Source organism: Lithobates pipiens, unplaced genomic scaffold, assembly GCF_037356315.1.
Source record: "Lithobates pipiens isolate NorthernLeopardFrog02 unplaced genomic scaffold, aLitPip1_a1.2 Scaffold_13, whole genome shotgun sequence".
Lineage (NCBI taxonomy): Eukaryota > Metazoa > Chordata > Amphibia > Anura > Ranidae > Lithobates > Lithobates pipiens.
This window is the reverse complement of record NW_027507718.1, coordinates 364,944,617-364,965,565: the sequence shown is the minus strand read 5'-3', so window position 1 is coordinate 364,965,565 and position 20,949 is coordinate 364,944,617. Positions and strand designations below refer to the sequence as shown.

The window sequence follows — 20,949 nt, the reverse complement described above, 5'->3', positions numbered from 1 at the left end:
TTCTAGTGTGGTGGTCTCATCCCTGATACATTTTGAACAAAAAAATCCCCCTATATAAATGGGATTATAAGTGACCACCAACACCACAAACAAATCAAAAACATGAATATTTTATTAACAAATATAGAACAAAAGATACACATAAATACATTAAAACCAGAGGGACTACTAAGCAAACAGTGTCCCAATGGTGTAGCAAAATGTTATAAACACATAATTACATAAAAAAACAACCAATAATTATTAATCATACTCTAAGCTGATGACCTCACACCCGACACGTTTCTAGTTGCTGAAAACTTTCCTCAGGGGTGAAGAGCAAAAAGTTGGGTGGTAAGTTGATAATTCTGAGATATTAAATCAAAGATAAATGTATTGGGACCATTACATACAAATGCCTGTCATTGGTTTGTGTGGCTTTGTCCCAGACTGGTATTTGGCCATGACTACTTCCCTTTTGGTCCACCCTTCCCAATCTTCTGTGTAAAGAAAGAATGGGGTGGAACAAAACTGTAGGTGCCTGAATTCTGATATACAAAAGGTTTTACTCAAAATAAGCAAAAAGCCTCAATAGGCTCAAGATTTGCAAAGAGAATGTGCCCGAAGGAGAGACTGAAGCCAGGGGCTCGGCAATGCGGCCCATAGATTAATTGACAAGTCACAGAGTGTTTCCATGTATGTGGCAAAGGGATGTAGCGGGTTTTCCTTGAGGTCTGAGCCTTATTGCTCCTCTGAAGAACTGCCTAGTAAGAGGGTGTCTGGCCCAGGATACACCGGTGAAGGCAGAGATTGCGGAAACCTTAACCCGTAATGAACTCACCGATAAGGACAGATCCAGGCCTGTTTGTAAAAAACCCAGAACATCCTCTATCTTCAGATCATTACAGGAACCGTTAGTGGTGGAAACATAGTCTACAAACTTTGACCAAATTCTTTGATAGACCTTGTTGGTACCTGGTCTTCTGGCATTTAGTAAAGTAGCAATAGCTGTACTTGGACATCCTAATGCTTCCAGCCTTCTCCTCTCAAAAACTAGACCATCAGATGGAGCTGGGATGGGCATGGGCGAAGAGATGTTCCCTGCAACAGGAGATCTGGTCTGCAAGGAAGAGCGACTGGATGTCGGTAACTGAGCTGCATCAGGAGAGGAAACCATGGCCTGTTGGGCCAATATGGGACAACTGCCACTTCTTCGGCTTCTTCCCACCCGAGCCTCGATAGAAAATGGAGAATGACCGGAACTAGGGGACAGGCATAGGTCCTGTGGAATCTCCACCGATCCATCTACTCCGAAGGCCTGGGGACAACGACATCTCGCATAATATTTCTTCAATTTGAAGTTGCACAGAGAGGCAAACAGGTCTACTTCCAGAAAGATCCCCAGAGACAGGATCCAGTTGAATACCTCATTATGGAGAGACCATTCGTTGTTGTCCAGGGTAAACCTGGAGAGAAAGTCTGCCTGGAGATTTTGAATTCCGGGAAGATAAACAGCCATCAGATTCCTCAAGTTTGCCTGGGCCCAGGCCATGATCGGACTTCCTTCAGTAAGGAGAGGCTGCGGGTGTCCTCCTGTCTTTTGATATACGACACTGCTATCGAATTGTCCAGTCTTAGGAGGACTGAGGTTCCTGTCGTCAAATATTGCAAAGCTTGTAGAGAACAGAAGGCAGCTCGGAGCTCCAGGACATATAAGACTACACCTCGGGATGGGAAGTCCTACTTGCCTTGGGCTACCTCCATCAGACAGAGAGTGCCCCAACCTCTGCTGCTGGCATCCGTTGTCACCGTGACCTAGGAGACAGGTGCTATGGAATGGAAATAGAGGAGATTTCTCCATTGCAGCCACCAGGGGATGCTCTCCTTCCATTGAGCCCATTTCACCATAGGAGCTGTGGCCACCATAGTGCCAATTATCATGAGACATTGTGAGGCTCTGAGAAGGGCTGACGACATTGCGAGATAAATTCTGTCCCGAATCACCGGAATCTTCTCCAGAGGTAAGGAGATGGTGCTCTTTACCGTGTTGAATTGGGCTCTGAGAAATATTAGAGACTGCTTTGGGTCTCGATTACTCTTCTCCCTGTTCAACAGCCAACCGAACTCTGTCATAGTAGAAATGACCTGATCTCAATGTATCAACAGCTGCTCCCTGTCTTGGGAAAGTAAAAGTAGATCGTCCAGGTAGTGGTGTAACCGAATACCTCTGACTCTGATTAGTGCCACAACAGCCAGTAAGAGCTTCCAAAATACACGAGGCGATGTTGTAAGCCCGAACGGGAGACATGTAAATTGAAGATGTATTTGATCCATAGCAAATCAAAGGTACTTCTGAAATTCCTTTGCAATTGGTATGTGAAAATAGGCATCCTTCTGGCCTATGGAGACCAGCCAGTCACCTGGTTGTATTGTCTGATGTAACGTTAGCAGTGTTTCCATCTTGAATTTTTCCTTCTTGATGAAGAAGTTCATGTGTGTCAAATCGATGACTGGTCTCCAGGAGCCATTCTTTTTGCGGACCATGTAGAGGGGGGAGTAGATCCCTTGAAATCTTTCCTCGTGGGAACCAGAATGGCAGTGCCTTGAGCCTTCAGTGAATCTGTAAAGGACAGAAGAACCTGTCTTTTCTCTTCCAGTCGTGGTAGGGCTGTGGGAACGAACCGGTGTATGGGTGGACTGCTGAAAACCCACAAGTGACCTGATGAGACTGTTATTGCCATCCAATAGTCGTTTATCGAGGCTGCCCAGACGTGCTGAAAAAGGAGTAAACTGGCCCCAACTTGCTCCGCCTGGACAGGCTTTATATCAAAAAGATTTGGAAGCCTCCCGACTTCCAGAAGAGGCTGTCTTTGAAGATTTCTCTTCCAGTTTTTCTAAACTCGTGGCCTGACCTGTAGCGGCGGGCATCTCTAGCGCTGCTCTGGATCTTGTCTGGGTTGAGGTCTTCTCTGACCCAAAAGACGACAGTCCTGGGGTAAGAACCCTGATTTATTGCCTGTGGCACAGGTAATGGCGGAGTCAAGAAAGGAAAAATTACTCAAGCGCAAGAAATGAATAGAGAAATATTAAGTACAAAAATAATAATAAATACAATAAAATAAAGAAAGAGAGAGAAAAACAGCTGCAAACACTCAAAACACGCCAGCCAACCAAAAAGAAATATAATACAATAGATAGTGCTGCGCTCTTTTCAATAATAAAGTGCCAAGTGTCTAGTATATCAAAAAATAAATTAAATCAAGGAATATATTATATTAAATTATCCCAGGAGAAGTGCAAGATAGGGTGTGCTTTCCGCAATCTGGCCACAACAACCAAAAGTGCAGAGTGCTAACTGAAAAGTGCTAATTAAAAGTGCCAAGTGCTAAAAAAAGGGGCTGAAGATCCTTAGTATTAATCTTGTTAAGGAGTGAAGGAACAAAACCTCCTCAAAGTAATCCTACTCCTATTATCCCTGTGATCAAAATGGGATACAAGGCACAGGTAAAAAAAAAAAAAAAAAATTAAAAAGTAATATTAATAGTGTAATTTTATAATTATATATAAATTAATTAATTGCGAATCAATCCAACACCTAGCACCAACATAAATTAATGAATAATGATATCCCAAGATATAATAGGCAATAAGTGAATAAATTAAATTGTGATAAGGATCATATACACACCAGGTGTTAAAAAAAGGAAAAAATATTAAAATTAATAAACTATATAGATAAATAGTGCAGAGCAGCAAAACCAGTGTGCCCAATAAGTGATCAAATATAAGAAAAATATTTTTCCAATAATTATAGTAAAATTATAATAATTTATTATAATTATTAATCATCCGGAAAAAAAGTTTGCATTGATAGAAAGTATTATTATGCAAATAAATATGTGTAGAAATGTACTTATCCAGGGAGGATCAAACTAAGGGGGGGGGGGGGGGGTTGACTCGTCCTGGGTGCATAAGCAACTTCAGATCAATGAAGATATCCCAGGGAAGATCGCCACATTTATCCTCCTTCAGTAGAAATAACCCACAAGGAAAAGAGGTGGGAGATAGTTCTTGTTTCCTCCAATCCGGTAGTTCCGTTTAAAAAAAGAAGAAAGGTAACATTGCGCAATATTGTAACAACAAACACCGCTGAATCAGCATAGAGAGCCACTCACATATCCAGAAGAATGAGAGCACAATACGAATGGTCAGATCACTGCATGAGCCTACAGCCGCTGCTAGAATCACTTGTGCACTGTTAGGTCTCCTCTTCCTCACGCACTGTGTCACCGCCACGTGACTTTTTCAAAGGGTTGCGGAAAGCACACCATATGTTGTACTTCTCGGATAATTTAATGTAATATATTACTTGATTTAATGGCAGAGTCAAGTTTATTCCCAAAGAGTGAGGAGCCCTCAAAGGGAATCCTACACCAAGCCTGTTTAGAGGCAGGATCCGCAACCCACGGGCGCAAACCACAAGGCGTGCTTGGCCGTAACTGAAGAGAGCATGACTCATGCCACTAGGCAAATAATATCAAGGGATGCTTCCCCCAGGAAAGCTAACGCCAGCTTCAACACATGGACCGACGAGCTCTTGACCAAATCTTCAGAAACACTTGCCAAAGCTGTCTCCACATCATCCATCCAGGACTCCATAGCTTTAGACAAGGCTGCAAGAGCCAGGGCCAGTTTACAAGCCATACCTGCTGTAATATAGATGTGTTTAAGATCTGTATCGATCTTCCTTTCTAGACCATCTTTAAAAGAAATGGTATCTTCCAGGGGGAGTTTAACAGGTCTCACTAACCTCATTAAAGCAGCATCAATAAGAGGAGCCGATTCCAGATGCTTTACCTCTTCACTTTTGAATGGATACATTTTTGCTACTTTGGAAATTAGCAAGTTTTTTCTCTCTACTTTACCCCATTCATCTGAAACAATCTTGCCAAGCTCACCCAAAAAGGGGAAATGTGGGCGTTCTTTCTTGAGATGTTTGAAGTATTTCCTCTGCTTAGAGGGAGCTTCCACAGGTTCTTCCCATCTCAATGCATCTTTAACCGCTCTCATCAACTGTGGGACTAGGGAGAAATCAAAACCCACGCCAGGGTCATCTACCTCTGCCTCACTATCCGAGGAACCGCTTAAAGAGGGACTACGTCTAGAGGGACCCAGAGTCCCAAGGTCAACTCCACCAGGAACTAATGCTGGAGCAGAAGGAGGCATAGTTGTACGGTCACGATCCGTTCTGATCAAGGATTCCTGGATCACCTTTCTAACCAGAGCTTCCACTTGCTGGTCCCCAGCTCCTCTTTCTTTTGCAGCTCGAGCATAGCATAGCTCACAGAGGGATTTACCCTCTGGTACTTGGGCTTTACATCCCCAGCAAGCTCTTCTTTCAGAGCGGCTAGAAGGGCAGTGAGAATGACGCCCAGAAGTAGATTTGGGCTCCTCACTATGACGTCTAGTAGCTGATCTTGGATGCCTGCAACTTGATGAAGAATGACGATGTTGTGATTTGGCATGATCATTATCTTCACAAGCTGAAAGCCTATTTTCAGACCTAGAGGGGCTTAAAAGGGAAATAAACCGGATCTGGTAAGGAAAAAGAGCAACTTGAAACAGAGCTAGCAGAAGGAAAGTAAAATTCCTACCTGCAGTGTAAGGGCTGGCCACTGGGTGGCAGTGATATGTCCATAGCAGAAAGCTTGAAAACTGAAAGACCAATCAGTTAGTCAAGAGTAGCCAAACAAGCAATAAAAGACAATGTCAGCCAGCAGCATAGCCCCTACCTTGTCCACCTCAAACGAATGCATCGGGAGGCCGCCGTTCGAATCTGCAGGACATCCCAAGTAATAGCTGAATCTGACAGCTATTTAGAACTTTGCGCCGGTGATGATGTCACCGCACCCCCAGCGTCACTGTGCAAAGCTCGCGTGCATGCGCGAACGCAGCCATTCTCCGGAACTGCGCATGCGGGAAGCAAGCCTTATTCTCAGGCGAGGCTCACAGAGGCACAGAAACCCCGGAAGGAGCGGTGGACTGGGCTGCAGATGTGTCCCAGCCGTCATGGAGGAAGGACAAAAAAAATTACAGACAAAGACTGACAAACACACAAAAACCTGCTGCCATGAGTATAATAATAGAATAGTTTATATGCGATACCAAGCACGAGATCCCAGTCCAGCCCAAAGCGATCATCCACTGCACGGCCAGGGCATTTATAAGAGGCTTCCTGCTAATAGCAAGGACGTTTGGACAAGTTGCCGCTTGCCTGCCAATGGCAAGGCTAGGAAGCTCTTCGAGGCATTGCAAATGTCGCCCCCATCCACCCTGCTAATAGCTGGTACTGCTGGACTCCAGAACCGCCATCAAAAAAATGTGTGCAACCAGGACTGGACCGTAGAAACTTCATAAGGTATGAAACACCTTGGTACTAGGAGGACAAAAAAGGAAAGTGGTCTCTGACTAGAAGCAAAGATTTATGGGAGTGGGGTCCTATGAGCTATAAGAGGCGGGATTAACCTATACGTGTGCTGCCATACGTATGAGTTAATCCTGCCTCTTATATGTATGCTGCCATGGAGTCTGTCAGGAAATTATCGCATATGTGTAAGGTTTTGTGTCTAACTCTTTATTTTCCCTCAGTAATTTGTATCATATTCAATTTTTGCATATCCTGATGTACGACTTGCTTACACATACTGTCCATGCATAGTGATGAAAACCGGGGGGTTGGTGCAGGAGTTGTGGTGAAACAGGAATCATACAGGTGTTATGTTGAGAGTGAGGGTTGTTGGCATGATTGTAAGACTAGGGGGGCAGTGTGCAGGTAGGATAGGGGAGGGGTGTTGTACATGTGAGCATTGGGTTACAGTTGGGTGGGGGGGTTGTACAGGTGGTGGTAGTGGTTAGAGAGGGGAAGTGCACACACACAGATGAAGGTGAGAAAAGTGGGTGGGCGGTGCCGGCAGGTGGTGAGAGAAGGGAGGTGCAGGCACATAGAGTGTTTGGTGAAGGGGGGATGCAGCTATGGATGGTGGTGAGAGAAGAGAGGTGCAGGTGCAATCAATGCTGAGAAAATGGGGTGCAGGTGCAATGCATGCCAAGATAAGGGGGCTGCAGGTTCAATGAGTAGTGATAGAAGGGGAACTGCAGGCACAGTGGATGCCAAGAGAAGGAGAACTCCAGGTGCAGTAGGTGGTGAGAAAAATATAGCTGCAGGTACAATGGGTTCTGAGACAAGGTGGGTGCAGCGTAGTGGTTGGTGAGAGAAGAGGGTTGCAGGCACGGTGCATTGGGTGCTGAGAGAAAGTGGGTACAGACACAATGCCATGATGAGAACTTGCTACTGGAGGCAGAATCGTCCAGTGACAAAAGGAAACTAAGGCATTATCCTCAATGGTGAAGTGAAATGAAACAAAACTCTTAACTTCGTTTTTATATTAAGGATCATTTACATTTGTTAACGTCTCTGGATTTTTCAGGGTAATACAGTTCTATAAATCACAAAAGGATGCCATGCTCGCTTCTGCAGATAAATGGCTAACAGGTTGGTGGACTGCTAAATTAATGTGATGTTCATTTAAAAAATGTATGACTATGTGTACAATCAAAATGTCAAGAACATATAAAAAATATGTCACTGACTGTGCCCTCAGGAAATATAACAAATGTTAAAATGGGTTGGTTAGCTTTACAGCATCTATCAAAAGAGAAAATACACATTTGGTGCACTGATCCTTTAACACAGGTTTCAACCTGGCGGCCCTCCAGCTGTTACGAAACTACAGGTCTCATGAGGCATTGCAAGACTGACAGTTACAAGCATGACTCCCACTGGCAGAGGCATGATGGGACTTGTAGTTCCGCAACAGCTGGAGGGACGCCAATATGACACACCTGCAAGTTTAACACTTAAAGTGGTTGTAAACCCTTACAAACCACTTTGACCTACAGTTAAGCCTAGATTAAGGCTTACCTGTAGGTCCAAGAAATATCTCCTAAACATATACGGTTTAGGAGATATTTGCCAAAATACAGGCACCGCTGTCTACGACGCATGTACACTGAGTGCGCCGCTGTCAACGGCGATATGGCGCGAGTGGCGGCTCCCTTGCGAATGCGCGGGAGTGACGTCATCGCGGCTTCATCGAATGACAGCGGCGGAGCAGCGAGACCCACCAAGAAGATGGATGCTCTGGACTACAGGGGACAGCGGTTACTTTGTTGGCTCCTGTGTCAGGTAAGTGACACATAATGGACTACTATGTGATGCATAGTAGTCCATTATGCTTTACCTTTGCAGTGAATCAAAGAGGACGTAAACTCATTAGGGTTTACTTCCTCTTTAAAAGGGGGAAAATGGAAAGTTTGATCCAAAAAACAACCATGCGATGAGATTTTAATAGATAAGCACTTAGATGATGTAGTACATGTTAGTGTCCAGTAGTATTTGTGAGGCAGAAATCAAGAACTATGAATTATATCTATGAATTTCTGCTTTATCAATAGATATCAGCTGAATACTCTATTACATTGAATATTCCAACTTTCACAATTGCTAGGAATGCTGACATTAGTCTTCCATGATCAATGTGATGGCCATTGTTCAAAATAAGATTAGTATTTGGTAGGGGAAACATCTCTATTCATACAAAGTGGTTTTAACTTGCATTGGAGGATTTGGGATTGTGCAGGGATACAGTAAAAGTAGGCAGCTCTGTCCCATTGACCAATGGTTTCTGTCTCTTTCAAAAGGTTTGGCTGAGTGGCACAGTCCTTCCGCTGGAATGTTCCTGTGGCTGAAGATCAAGGGTGTCCCTGATACTCATCAAATGATCATGCAAAAAGCATTAACTAACCAGGTAACTATTAAATAAGGTAGGAATACCAGTTTTCATCCTGAATCTCCCTGCAGCATGGTGCCTACATATTGCAAGTAAAAAGTCATACATTTTCTGCATTTTCCCATTTTCAATGGCCAGTGGGAGCTGAACAGCAACATGCAAAGCTATCTACCTAGTAGCCTTGTCACCAGGGAGAACTGCACTACAAGACACTCATCTCACCCTGCATGCTGTCCATACATTAATCACTTTTTTTTTTCATTCGACCATTGGGTTGAAAAAAAAATAAAAGATCAGATTCCCCCATCCACATATTCGAGGTGGATGGGGGAATCGCTCGCACCGCAGCGCTATTGTGCTATATCTGCCCACTGGCAGAATACAATAATCATTGTTGCCGGTTATAGCTGGCAGCACTGATCATTCTGGAAAAAAGGGTGGTTGTACACAAGTCGATAGATAGATGCTTTTCCACTTTTACAGCCTAATTGGCATTATACCTACTTTATATTTGTTACATATTCCCTTTAAAACAGCATAAAAATAGGTAAAAAAATTGCTGGGTATCCTTTAATGCGGTTGTATAACTGCACAAAAATAAATAAAAAAATGTACCTGTAAGGCAAAGGCATAATGAGCTACTTATGAAATACTTACATTACCTTCGATTGAGGCGTCGGCATCAGATCACGGTCACCGCTGAGGGAGTTGACATTTTCCCCTTGACATATGTAAAAATAGGGTATACAAACACTTTAAGTGCTTTTTACTTGCTTAAAAATCTTACCTGGTGTTCCTTTGCTTTCTACTGTTTAGGAGGGGACTTTGGAGTAATGTAAAAAAAAATTAATAGCGAACAAGCTGGTTCTTTATTGCAGAAGAGACATGCAATGCAGAAGGGCACTGTTTTATGGAAAAAGCACACATGATTTTGCAAATGGTCATACATGCAAAGCACTAGATACAAGATATGGCCTTTTATAAAAAGAGCTATTTGTGTGTGAATACCTGCGGTAGGGGGAGATATTAGAACGGACATTGCATTAACCGCCGACCAGCCACCGTCATTTTACTGCAGCAGGTCAGCACTATCCTGCAAACCGTCATAGCTATACACCGGCTCACGGGATCAGGATAGCAGGCACACGCCCGCTGCACAACGGGGGTACCGATGCTCGTGGCCGACGGTCACGATGACCGCCAGCCAAGAGAGATCGCGAGCATAAAAGGCAGAACAAGGAGCTGTGTGTAAACACACAAACCCCTGTTCTGTTCTGAGAGGAGTGACAGATTTCTGTTAGCTAGGAACCACAATCCATCACTTCCTCTAGTCAGTCCCCTCCCCCTTCAGTTAGAAACAAGTAGCAGGGAACACAGTTAACCCCTTGATCGCCCCCTAGCATTAACCCCTTCCCTGCCAGTGACATTTTTACAGTAATCAGTGCATTTTTATAGCACCGATCACTGTATAAATGACAATGGTCCCAAAAATGTGTCAAAAGTGTGCGATGTATCGGCCATAATGTCGCAGTCACGATAAAAATCTTAGATCACTACCATTACTAAAAAAAAAAAAAAAAAATGCTATAAATCTATCCCCTATTTTGTAGACTATATGACTTTTGCACAAACCAATCAATATACGCTTTTAACCCTATGCAATTTTTTTTCTACCAAAAACATGTAGAAAAATACATATCACCTAAACTCAGAAAAAATGTGCTTTTTTAAAAAAAAATGGGGATACTTAGTATAGCAAAAAGTACAAAAATCACGTTTTCTTTTTCAAAATTGACGCTCTTTTTTTTGTTTATAGCTCAAAAAATAAAAAACACAGAGGTGATCAAATACCACCAAAAGAAAGCTCTATTTATGGGGAAAAAAAAGACGTCAATTTTGTTTGGGTACAGCATCGAATGACCGCGCAATTGTCAGTTAAAGCGATGCAGTGCCAAATCGCAAAAAATGGCCTGGTCATTCAGCAGCCAAATCTTCTGGGGCTGAAGTGGTTAAAGAGGTAGTAAACACCATTTATAATAAAGCTTACCTGTAGGCAAAAGGAGTATCTCCTAAACGTGCACCGTTTAAGGAGATATTCATTGTTTCTACAGCCAGTGACATCACTGGCACTGGTGCACTGCGCTCTGAAGGGACAGCATACGCCCTTGCACATGCACGCCATCATCACGGTTCGGTCATTGAAAGGACCGGAGCCTGCTTACCTGGAAGGAAGAAGGTGAATATAGAAGTCTTGTCAGTGGGGTGACAGAGTGCTGCTGGATAGCTTTGTTTTAAGGTAAGTCATTCATGATGTGTTAGTTTCCTGGACATTATGCCTTTTACTTACAGGGGGAAGTTTTTTTGTTTTGTTTTTCTCCCAAACTTTACTACCGCTTTAAGCAAACATATTTACAAGTCTGTTGAGCGTCATATATGCAAGGCAGCACTACTGAAGAAGTAATCTCCGTTAGGACTTCTTGTTTTTATACACTCTAATAATTTGATCAGCATGGTCTGAAAATAAGTAATGATGAAAGAGGATATTGTTTGATCTTATTGGCTTTATGGGAACCTAGCAGCCAGTGCAAGATTTCAGACAACTTGTATAGGATTGGGCATGTTTGCTAGAATTATTAAGTTAACTGTGGAATTTCTTACTATAGATAAAGATACACATAGAAATGCTGGGATTGATAAACAGAAAATTGTATACATTGAAAGGTCAGAAGAATGTTTGACCATAATAATGTTTAAGTGCAAATATAGAATACCTAGCTAGACCAATCATATAGTCTTTGTTAGGCATTTCCTATAACACTTCATAGGCTGAATAATGTAATATAATATTTTCTCCCTCTTTACCTTTCTTTGTCATATATTGCTTACCATACCATGTGCATAAATGCTGAATGTCTTATATATATATATATATGTCATATATACAGATTCTTTTAGTTCCTGGTTCCGCGTTCAGTACTGACAGTTCTGAGCCCAGCCCTTATGTGAGAGCTTCTTTCTCTTTGTCTTCTCCAGAACAAATAGACCTGGTAAGAAAAGTTTTGCAGTATATATTTCAACCCAATTAGGAGTAGAAAAGAAATTTGACTGTTTGGAGTGCAGCTGGGCAGAACTGGAGGGACTAAGCACAACTCAAAATCTGAACTCTGGGATAAGCAAAAACTGTGTAAATACATGAGGCATGTGTATTTTCTTGAATCTTGGTGTGCATCCTGTAACAGACCGGTCACTGCTGCTGTCCATTTCTGCGGGGTGACTGGTCTTGTCTCTGCCCTCCCCTGTAGTTTTCTGCAGACAGCCTGTAGTGGAGAGCCTGCTTAGGCACCCCTACAGATGTGCTCTCTGCACAGGCTATGTACAGCACAATGATCATGTCACCACTATTTTTACAAGGTCAGATCTGTGTTTGGGAAGGGATTTGGTGTGCATAAAGTTGAATAATATTCTTTATGGCTATTGGGAAATCTACTTAAAGTTCTTGTACTTGAAGCTCAACTTTAAGCACTTAAAGTGGTTGTTAAGCCACTCTGTTGTCTCCACACAATCCTCTCTGTTTAATAATGATAGGGCCCCCTGTGTGAGTGTCTTATAAATAAAATGTTCTATACCTTATTTTAAAGCACCCCTTGGTGCTCACGTGACCGGCCACCTTTCTTCTCTCTCGATCTGACAGCTACAGTGGGAGGGGCTGAGAATCCCCCGCTGACATCAGTTGGGAGGAGAGAGGGGGCCGGTCACATGAGCGCCAAGAGGAGCTGTGAAATAAGGTTTAAAATGGCATTTTATTTATAAAGTGCATACACACAGGGGCACCTACCATTAATAAAAAGAGAGGATTGTGTGGAAATTTTAAATAATTTTTAGCAGCAGCAGGAGGGGAAGGGGTGGCTCACATACAGACTTGCTGACAGGCAGGGAGAGGATGGAGGAGAGCAGATAGGAGAGCTGCGGATGACGGAGGTATGTAAACTCACCACGGTGTCAGGGCTCAGCAGCCATGAGAAACCGTGGTCAGTTTACAGGGGGGAGGGCAGAGCCAGGCAGGATCAGCCAGGTATTTCAGGTGATAGAAAGGGCCAAATTGTGCAAGCACTGTGCTGTATAACAGGTTCCTTTTTTCTTTTTTTTTTTTTTTTAGGGTAACTTTAAGGACACATGTAATGGTTGTTGAAGGGGCTGCGCAAGCCCTGTCTAGATCAAGCTATAGCCAGTGGTTTTGCAGAGCACAGTGTAATGTAAAACTGGCCACAGTGTTTTTTTTTTAGACTACTTATAATGCAGATGGTTGCAACACTCTGCTGTGGGCTTTCAAGGGTTAAAACAGGCTCCCGGGAGGCAACATATCACTTCTAAGCAGCCTGTCAAATTCCTCTGAAAAGCAGTCAACCATGGGCTTTTCAGAGGGACAGCAATGACAGCCCCAAGTGTGAGAGAGGTTCCCCCTTAATGTCCCAGGGAAAACTTGTTTACCTGATAGGAAGTGAAGAGAACTCTATCAGCAGGACAGACATAAGTAAATTGCATGTTTTAAGTTAAAGCGGTATTAACCTCAAAAGCAAACATTTATTATATTACAGATTACCAATTCTTAGATGTGATGACTGTATTAGTTTCATTCATTATGCTTTCTTTCCTTTATTTTCACCTGGTGATTCTGCCAATAAGTCTATTTTTCAACAGGAAAAGCTGCAAATGTAGCAGTTAGAGTGTTGAGACGGACTATTTACCACTGGTAGGGGTGCCTAAAATTACCAGCTTTTATTCATTTATGTAAAACCTTTATCCCAGAAGGAACAAATCTGTTGCTGTAACTGGACGGCACAGTGGTGTAGTGGTTAGCACTCTCACCTAGCAGTAAAAAGGGTCGCTGGTTCAAATCCCAACCACGACACTACCTGCCTGGAGTTTGCATGTTCTCCCTGTGCCTGCGTGGGCTTCCTCCGGGTACTCCAGTTTCCTCCCACACTCCAAAGACATTCAGGTAGGTTAATTGGCTTCTGTACAAAATTGGCCCTAGTATATGAATGGGGACCTTGGATTGTGGGCTCTTTGAGGGTAGGAACTGATGTGAGTGTGCAATGTACAGGGATAGGGACAATTGTAGACACACACTCAGGTTGAACTGGATGGACTGGTGTCTTTATTCAACCTTACTAACTATGTAACTGCTTGTGTAATTGCATTGTGAGCTGGAGTTTGGCTTCAATTTGTTAGTGTATATAAATCTGCTAGTATATCTGGCACTCCCCTCCCCCCTGGTTAATCACTTCAGTCCTGGAAAGAGTTACCCCCTAGAGCACTTTTTACAATTTGACACTGCGCTGCTTTAACTGGTAATTGCGTGGTCATGCAATACTGTACCCAAACAAAATGTACATCCTTTTTTTCCCAAAAAATAGAGCTTTTTTTGGTGGTATTTGATCACCTCTGGGATTTTTATTTTTTGCTATATAAACAAAAAAAAGACCAAAAATTTAGGAAAAAAATAATAATTTTCTACTTTTTATTATAAACAAAAATCCAATAAACTCAATTTTAGTCATACATTTAGGCCAAAATGTATTCAGCCACATGTCTTGGGTAAAAAAAATTCAATAAGCATATATTTATTGGTTTGCGCAAAAGTTATAGTGTCTACAAACTAGGGTAAATTTTCGGGAATTTACGCAGCTTTTAGTTTATGGCTGCCTATTGTGACACTATGCGAGGTGAGGTAATGGATAGTAGGTATATTTCACCTTGAATGCGTTCTGTTGTAAGAGACTGAACTGGAATCCGGCCCGGGTTTTTCCAGCCTCTGTGGCAGGCTTGTGGTCCACTTGAGTCCACGCTCAGGTGGACTTTAACCACTTTCAGACCGGACCATTTTGCTGGTCAATGACCAGAGGTCTTTTTACAATTTGGCACTGCGCTGCTTTAACTGGTAATTGCGCGGTCATGCAATGTTGTACCCAAACAAAATTTGCGTCCTTTTTTTCCCACAAATAGAGCTTTCTTTTAAAGGTATTTGACTGACTCTGCGATTTTTATTTTTTGCGATATAAACGTAAAAAGACCGCAAATTTTGAAAAAAAAAGATATTTTCTACTTTTTGTTATTAGAAAAATCCAATAAACTCAATTTTAGTCATACATTTAGGCCAAAATGTATTCAGCCACATGTCTTTGGTAAAAAAAAAGTCAATAACTGTATATTTATTGGTTTGCGCAAAAGTTGTCACATCTACAAACTAAGGTACGTTTTCTGGAATTTACGCAGCTTTTAGTTTATGACTGCCTATCTCATTTCTTGAGGTGCTAAAATGGCAGGGCAGTACAAACCCCCCCCAAATGACCCCATTTTGGAAAGTAGATACCCTAAGGAAATTGATAAGAGGCATGTTGAGCCCATTGAATATTTTATTTTTTTGCCTCAAGCGATTGAATAATGACAAAAAAAAATTATTATATTTTTTTTTACACAAAGTTGTCAATAAATGATATATTGCTCACACATGCCATGGTTATATGTGGAATTGTACCCCAAAATACATTCTGCTGCTTCTCCTGAGTATGGGGATACCACATGTGGTCGACTTTTTGGAAGCCTAGCCGCGTACGGGGCCCCGAAAGCCAAGCACCGCCTTCAGGATTTCTAAGGGCATACATTTGTAATTTCACTCCTCACTACCTATCACAGTTTTGAAGGCCATAAAATGCCAAGATGGCACAAAACCCCCACAAATGACCCCATTTTAGAAAGTAGACACCCCAAGCTATTTGCTGAGAGGCATGTTGAGTCCATGGAATATTTTATATTTTGCCACAAGTTGCGGGAAAAGTACAAACTTTTTTTTTTATTTTTTTTTCACAAAGTTGTCACTAAATGATATATTGCTCACGCATGCCATGGGCATATGTGAAATGACACCCCAAAATAAATGTTGCTGCTTCTCCTGAGTACGGGGATACCACATGTGTGGGATTTTTTGGGAGCCTAGCCGCGTACGGGGCCCCGAAAGCCAAGAACTGCCTTCAGGTTTTCTAAGGGCGTAAATTTTTGACTTCACTCCTCACTACCTATTACAGTTTTGAAGGCCATAAAATGCCAAGATGGCACAAAACCCCCACAAATGACCCCATTTTAGAAAGTAGACACCCCAAGCTATTTGCTGAGAGGCATGTTGAGTCCATGGAATATTTTATATTTGGCACAAGTTGCGGGAAAATTACAAACTTTTTTTTTTTTTTTCACAAAGTTGTCACTAAATGATATATTGCTCACACATGCTATGGGCATATGTGAAATGACACCCCAAAATAAGTTCTGCTGCTTCTCCTGAGTACGGGGATACCACATATGTGGGACTTTTTGGGAGCCTAGCCGCGTACGGGGCCCCGAAAACCAAGCACCCCCTTCAGGCTTTCTAAGGGCGTAAATTTTTGACTTCACTCCTCACTACCTATTACAGTTTTGAAGGCCATAAAATGCCAAGATGGCACAAACCCCCCCCCCCCCCAAATTACCCCAATTTGGAAAGTAGACACCCCTAAATTTAGGGGTACACTAGTGAGACTCGCAGGTAAAAAAGCACCTAGGCTGTCAGCGACTGTATCAAAACGCTACAAGAAAAACTGTTAGCGATCGCAGGGATCAGGCCTGACTCTGCAAACGCTGCAGTTATGTGTGTTGTGTTTTGTAAGTGACAGTGATCGATCGATACTGCACTTGGGTGGGCTGGTCTGGGCTTGGCGGAGGGGCTAAACGCAGGTGCTAGCAGGTATCTGGGCTGATCCCGCTAACAATGCGTTTTGGGAAACCTAAACTGCTGGCGACGCTAATATAGATCTGATCAGATACTATATTACTAAGGGAGGTGTATGCTTTGTGCGTGGGTGTTACTGGCACTAACCTGACGCTGCCTGGGGCGACACAGACCTTATCTGACCCTCAAACTTTTATCACCCGCCGGGTGATCAGGGGGTTAAACCTTTATTAGGTAATAAATGGCGGGTGCCCTGAAACTATAAAAAAATAACTAACCAACCAGCGTCACCTGTAACAGTTATATGGTGATCACTGGTGAAAGGGTTAACTAGGGGGCAATCAGGGGGCTTTATGCGGTAGTATATGGGGGTCCCTGGCGCTATAAAAAGCTGCGGCGAACCTAAATACCTACCTGCCCAACTAGCGTCACCTGTGACACTAATACAGCGATCAGAAAAATGATCGCTTATTAGGCTGGGTTCACACTGGAGCGATGCAGGAACGCCACAAATCCGCGGCGGGTTCCCGCATCGCATGCCTCCCGGTGGCAGTTCACACTGCCCTATGCGAACTGCTGGGAGTGTCAGTGAAATGTTAATGACACCCCCAGATCAGTTCGCATATCGCAGTGCGATCTGCAAACTCGGATCGCATGGTGTGAACACCCATGCGATCCGATTCTGCTGCGGACCAAAAAAAGGGTCCCGTGCGAATTTGCGGCGGGGTGCGGCGGGTGCGACGCAAATTCAGCCATACTATCTGTATGGCTGAACTCGAATCACACAGAGATCGGATGTGATTTGCACTGCAGTGCGGTGCGAATCACATCCGTTCTCATAAACCGCTGCAATGTGAACCCAGCCTTAGTGACACTGGCGACGGGGGGTGATCACGGGGTTAAACCTTTATTGGGGGGGTTAGGGGGGTACCTTAGAACTAAAGGGGGCTAACCCTAACTGCCGTAACAGTTATTACAGTCACAAATGACACCAATGCAAAAAAAAAAAAATGCAATTGGTGTCACTGTGACTGGGGGGGCAGGGGTGATTGGGAGGGTGATCGGGGGGTGAGAGTGTGCCTGGCATGTTCTACTGTGTAGTGTCGTGTTGGTGCAACTCACCGATCCTCTCTCCTCGGTGCCGGAACGAAAAATACAGACACGGAGGAGAGATTACATCACTTCCTCTGCCTGCGTTTACATTACAGGAGAGGAAGTGATGTCACGCCTCACTTCCATTCGTCAGGAGCAATCGCGAGGGGGTGGCCATGAACGAATGGCCGCCCCCTCATCCCGGATCGCTCCTGAGCGGATACCGACCGCCGCTGGCACCGGGGGGGGGGGGGGGCGATCGGGTACGCCCATATGCCTGCCCGTGCCATTCTGTCGACGTATATCGTCGTGCGGCGGTCGGCAAGTGGTTAAATGAGCAGAAAGAGAGCACAGCAGAGATCTGGCCTGAGACACAGAAGGGAATCTGAGCGACAGCTTTGTTTGCATTTAAAAAGAATGTTTGCTTTACCATGCTTTGTGGGTGACGGGGACCAGAACCACACCGTATATAGAGGAGTCTACTGTTTAGTTTAGGACGGCAAGGATTTACATTACTGTCTTTTGTTTGTTTTCATGACTTTGCAAACCTCTTCTAAATAAAGCTGGCAACCTGCCAGATTTTACGGCTATTTTCACACTGAGGAGCTTTACAGGCACTATAGTGCTATAAATATCGCTTGTAAAGAGCCTCTCCTCTCACTCCAGTGTGAAAGCCAGAGTGTTTTCACACTGGAGCGGTGCGCTGGCAGGAAGCCAAAAAGTCCTGCAAGCTGCATCTTTGAGGCGCTGTAGGTGCGGTGTATGCACCGCTCTAACAGCTCCCCTGCCCATAGAAAGCAATGGGCAGCGCTGCCAAAGAGCATTGCGGGCGCATTTCACCCTTTTTCAGCCGAAAAGTGCTGCAAAAACGACGGTAAAGTGCTGCTACCGCCAACACCCCAGTGTGAAAGTAGCCTAAAGAAACTGCCTGCATGCTGACCTTAATTTCCAGAAAAAGGTGATGCCCACAAGTGTCACAAGTGATTGAAAAATGGCAAAGAAAATGTACTCCCTATTAGTTTCGGAGGCCATGAATAGCCAAGATAGCACAACCCCCCCAAATGAACCCATTTTGAAAAGTAGACATCCCAAGCTATTTGCTGATAGGCATGTTAAGTATTTTGCAGATCTCACTTTTTGTCACAAAGTTTTGAAAAAAGAAAGAAAAATGTCCTTTTTCTTTCTTCAATTTCAAAAACAAAATGAGAGCTGCAAAATACTCAACATGCCTCTTAGCAAATACCTTGGGGTGTCTACTTTCCAAAATGGGGTAATTTGTGGGGGTTTTGTGCTATCTTGACATTTCAGGGCCTCCAAGACTGTTATAGGTAGTGAGGAGTAAACTCACCATTTTACACCCTTAGAAAGCCTGAAGGCGGGGATCCTTTATGCAGCTAGGCTCCCAAAAAGTCTCACACATGTGTTATCCCTGTACTCAGGAGAAGCAGCGGAATTCATTTTGGGGTGTAATTTCACATATACCCATGGCATGTTTGAGCAATATATCATTTAGTGACAACTTCCATCGACTCAACATGCCTATCAGGAAATATCTTGGGGTATCTGCTTTCCAAAAATGGGTCATGGGGGGGGGGGTGAACTTTCCTGGTATTTTATGCCATTAGAACATTAGAAGCATATGCCACACATCACCCACTCTTCTAACCACTTGAACCACCAAGTCCTTTCTGACACTTTGTTTATGTGGAAAAAAAGGAAAATTTTATTGTCAAATCCTTACCGTAATTTTCCTTTCCTGATGGACTCCATGGCAGCCTACGTGTGGGTTGACCCACCTCCTCTCCAATGCTATAGGACCCCATTCATATAAATGAACACTCCCCACTCCACACAGTGTTCCGTAACTAGCCTACTGATATGACTCATGGGTGGGAACTCCGTCTGCCATGGAGTCCATCAGGAAAGGAAAATTACGGTAAGTATTTGACAATAAATTTTTCTTTTTCCCTGACAGACTCCATGGCAGCCTACGTGTGGGAAATAACTAGCCGACCACACGGGTGGGTATGCTTAAACAGAAAACATTTAATTTGATTTATCAGCCGATAAGATCTTTAAACCAAAATTTACAGAGGATAAAGAAGCAGGCTCAATACAGTAATGCGACATGAATGTATTAATAGAAGACCAGGAAGCTTCCTTGCAGATAGTGTCAGGAGCCACATGCCAAGCCGCTGCCCATGAGTCTGCCATTCCCCTGGTAGAGTGAGCCATCACCGCCTCCGGAGGAGCCAAGCCCTTCGCCCTATATGCCTGTTGTATAGTTCTTACAATCCAGGTGGCCAGTGTCCTGGTTGAAGCTTTCTTCCCCTTGTTGCTACCTGAAGGTAAGATAAAGAGATGATCCGAGCTTCTGAAGGGGGAAGTGATAAGAAGATATTCCTTCAAGGCTTCTCCAACATCCAGAAGATGAACATCATTAGAACCTGGTGACCTAAAGGTAGGCAAGACAATTTTTTGGTTTTGATGAAACACCGAGGTAACCTTTGGATTAGACCCCAACATGGGAATGAAGACTACCCGTTCCGGAAAGAAGGTCAAAAAAGGTTTTTCGAAGCCCAAGGATCCGATTTCCGAAACCCATTTGGCTGAAGTGACTCCAACTAAGAAAACAACTTTTGCTGAAAAGTCCTTAATAGAAAGCGGGGATGGCCCCGTCGTACTCAGACCTGAGATTGAGTCCAGGATCAGAGGAAGATCCCACTTGGGAAATCTAGGCTTTCTTTGGGGTTTGAGTCTTGAGGCTCCCCGGAAGAACTGACGAATCAATGGATGCACTGCCCAAGATGTAACTGAGAAGGCCGAAAGAGCCGACACTTGCACTCTGAGGGAGCTTATCGACAAAGGAAGATCGAGGCCAGTCTGCAAGAAGCCGAGAATGTCCTGTACTCCTGGATGTTCAACAGATCTATTCGAGAAAGAGCAAAACTCAACGAATCTGTCCCAGATTCTGCCATACACTTTGTTCATACATGATCTCCTTGCACTCATAAGGGTGGAAATTACACCCAATGCACACCCAATGGATTCCAGCCTCTTCCTCTCAAGAACCAGACCCTCACTCTCAGAACTGCCGGACAAGGGTGCAGAACTGCACCCTGAAAAAGAAGGTCTGGCTTGAGAGGAAGAGGTAAGGGATCTCAAACACTGAGTTGGACCAGGAGGGGAAACCAAGGTCTGTTGGGCCAATAGGGAGCTACTGTCACGACCTCTACTGCTTCCACTCGGAGCCTCTGAAGGAATCTG

The 20,949-nt window shown here is 43.7% G+C and overlaps 1 protein-coding gene across 2 annotated transcripts in view; it reads left to right on the top strand.

Moving 5' to 3' along the window:
- The window catches only part of AADAT (aminoadipate aminotransferase), a 170,503-nt gene that overhangs the window by 133,101 nt on the left and 16,453 nt on the right, over positions 1 to 20,949 (top strand). For both annotated transcript variants that reach the window (XM_077477205.1, XM_077477206.1), the window contains exons 11-13: positions 7,467 to 7,531; positions 8,740 to 8,846; positions 11,774 to 11,875. In XM_077477205.1, the coding sequence (XP_077333331.1) occupies positions 7,467 to 7,531; positions 8,740 to 8,846; positions 11,774 to 11,875 (274 nt within the window). The remainder of the gene's footprint in view (positions 1 to 7,466; positions 7,532 to 8,739; positions 8,847 to 11,773; positions 11,876 to 20,949) is intronic.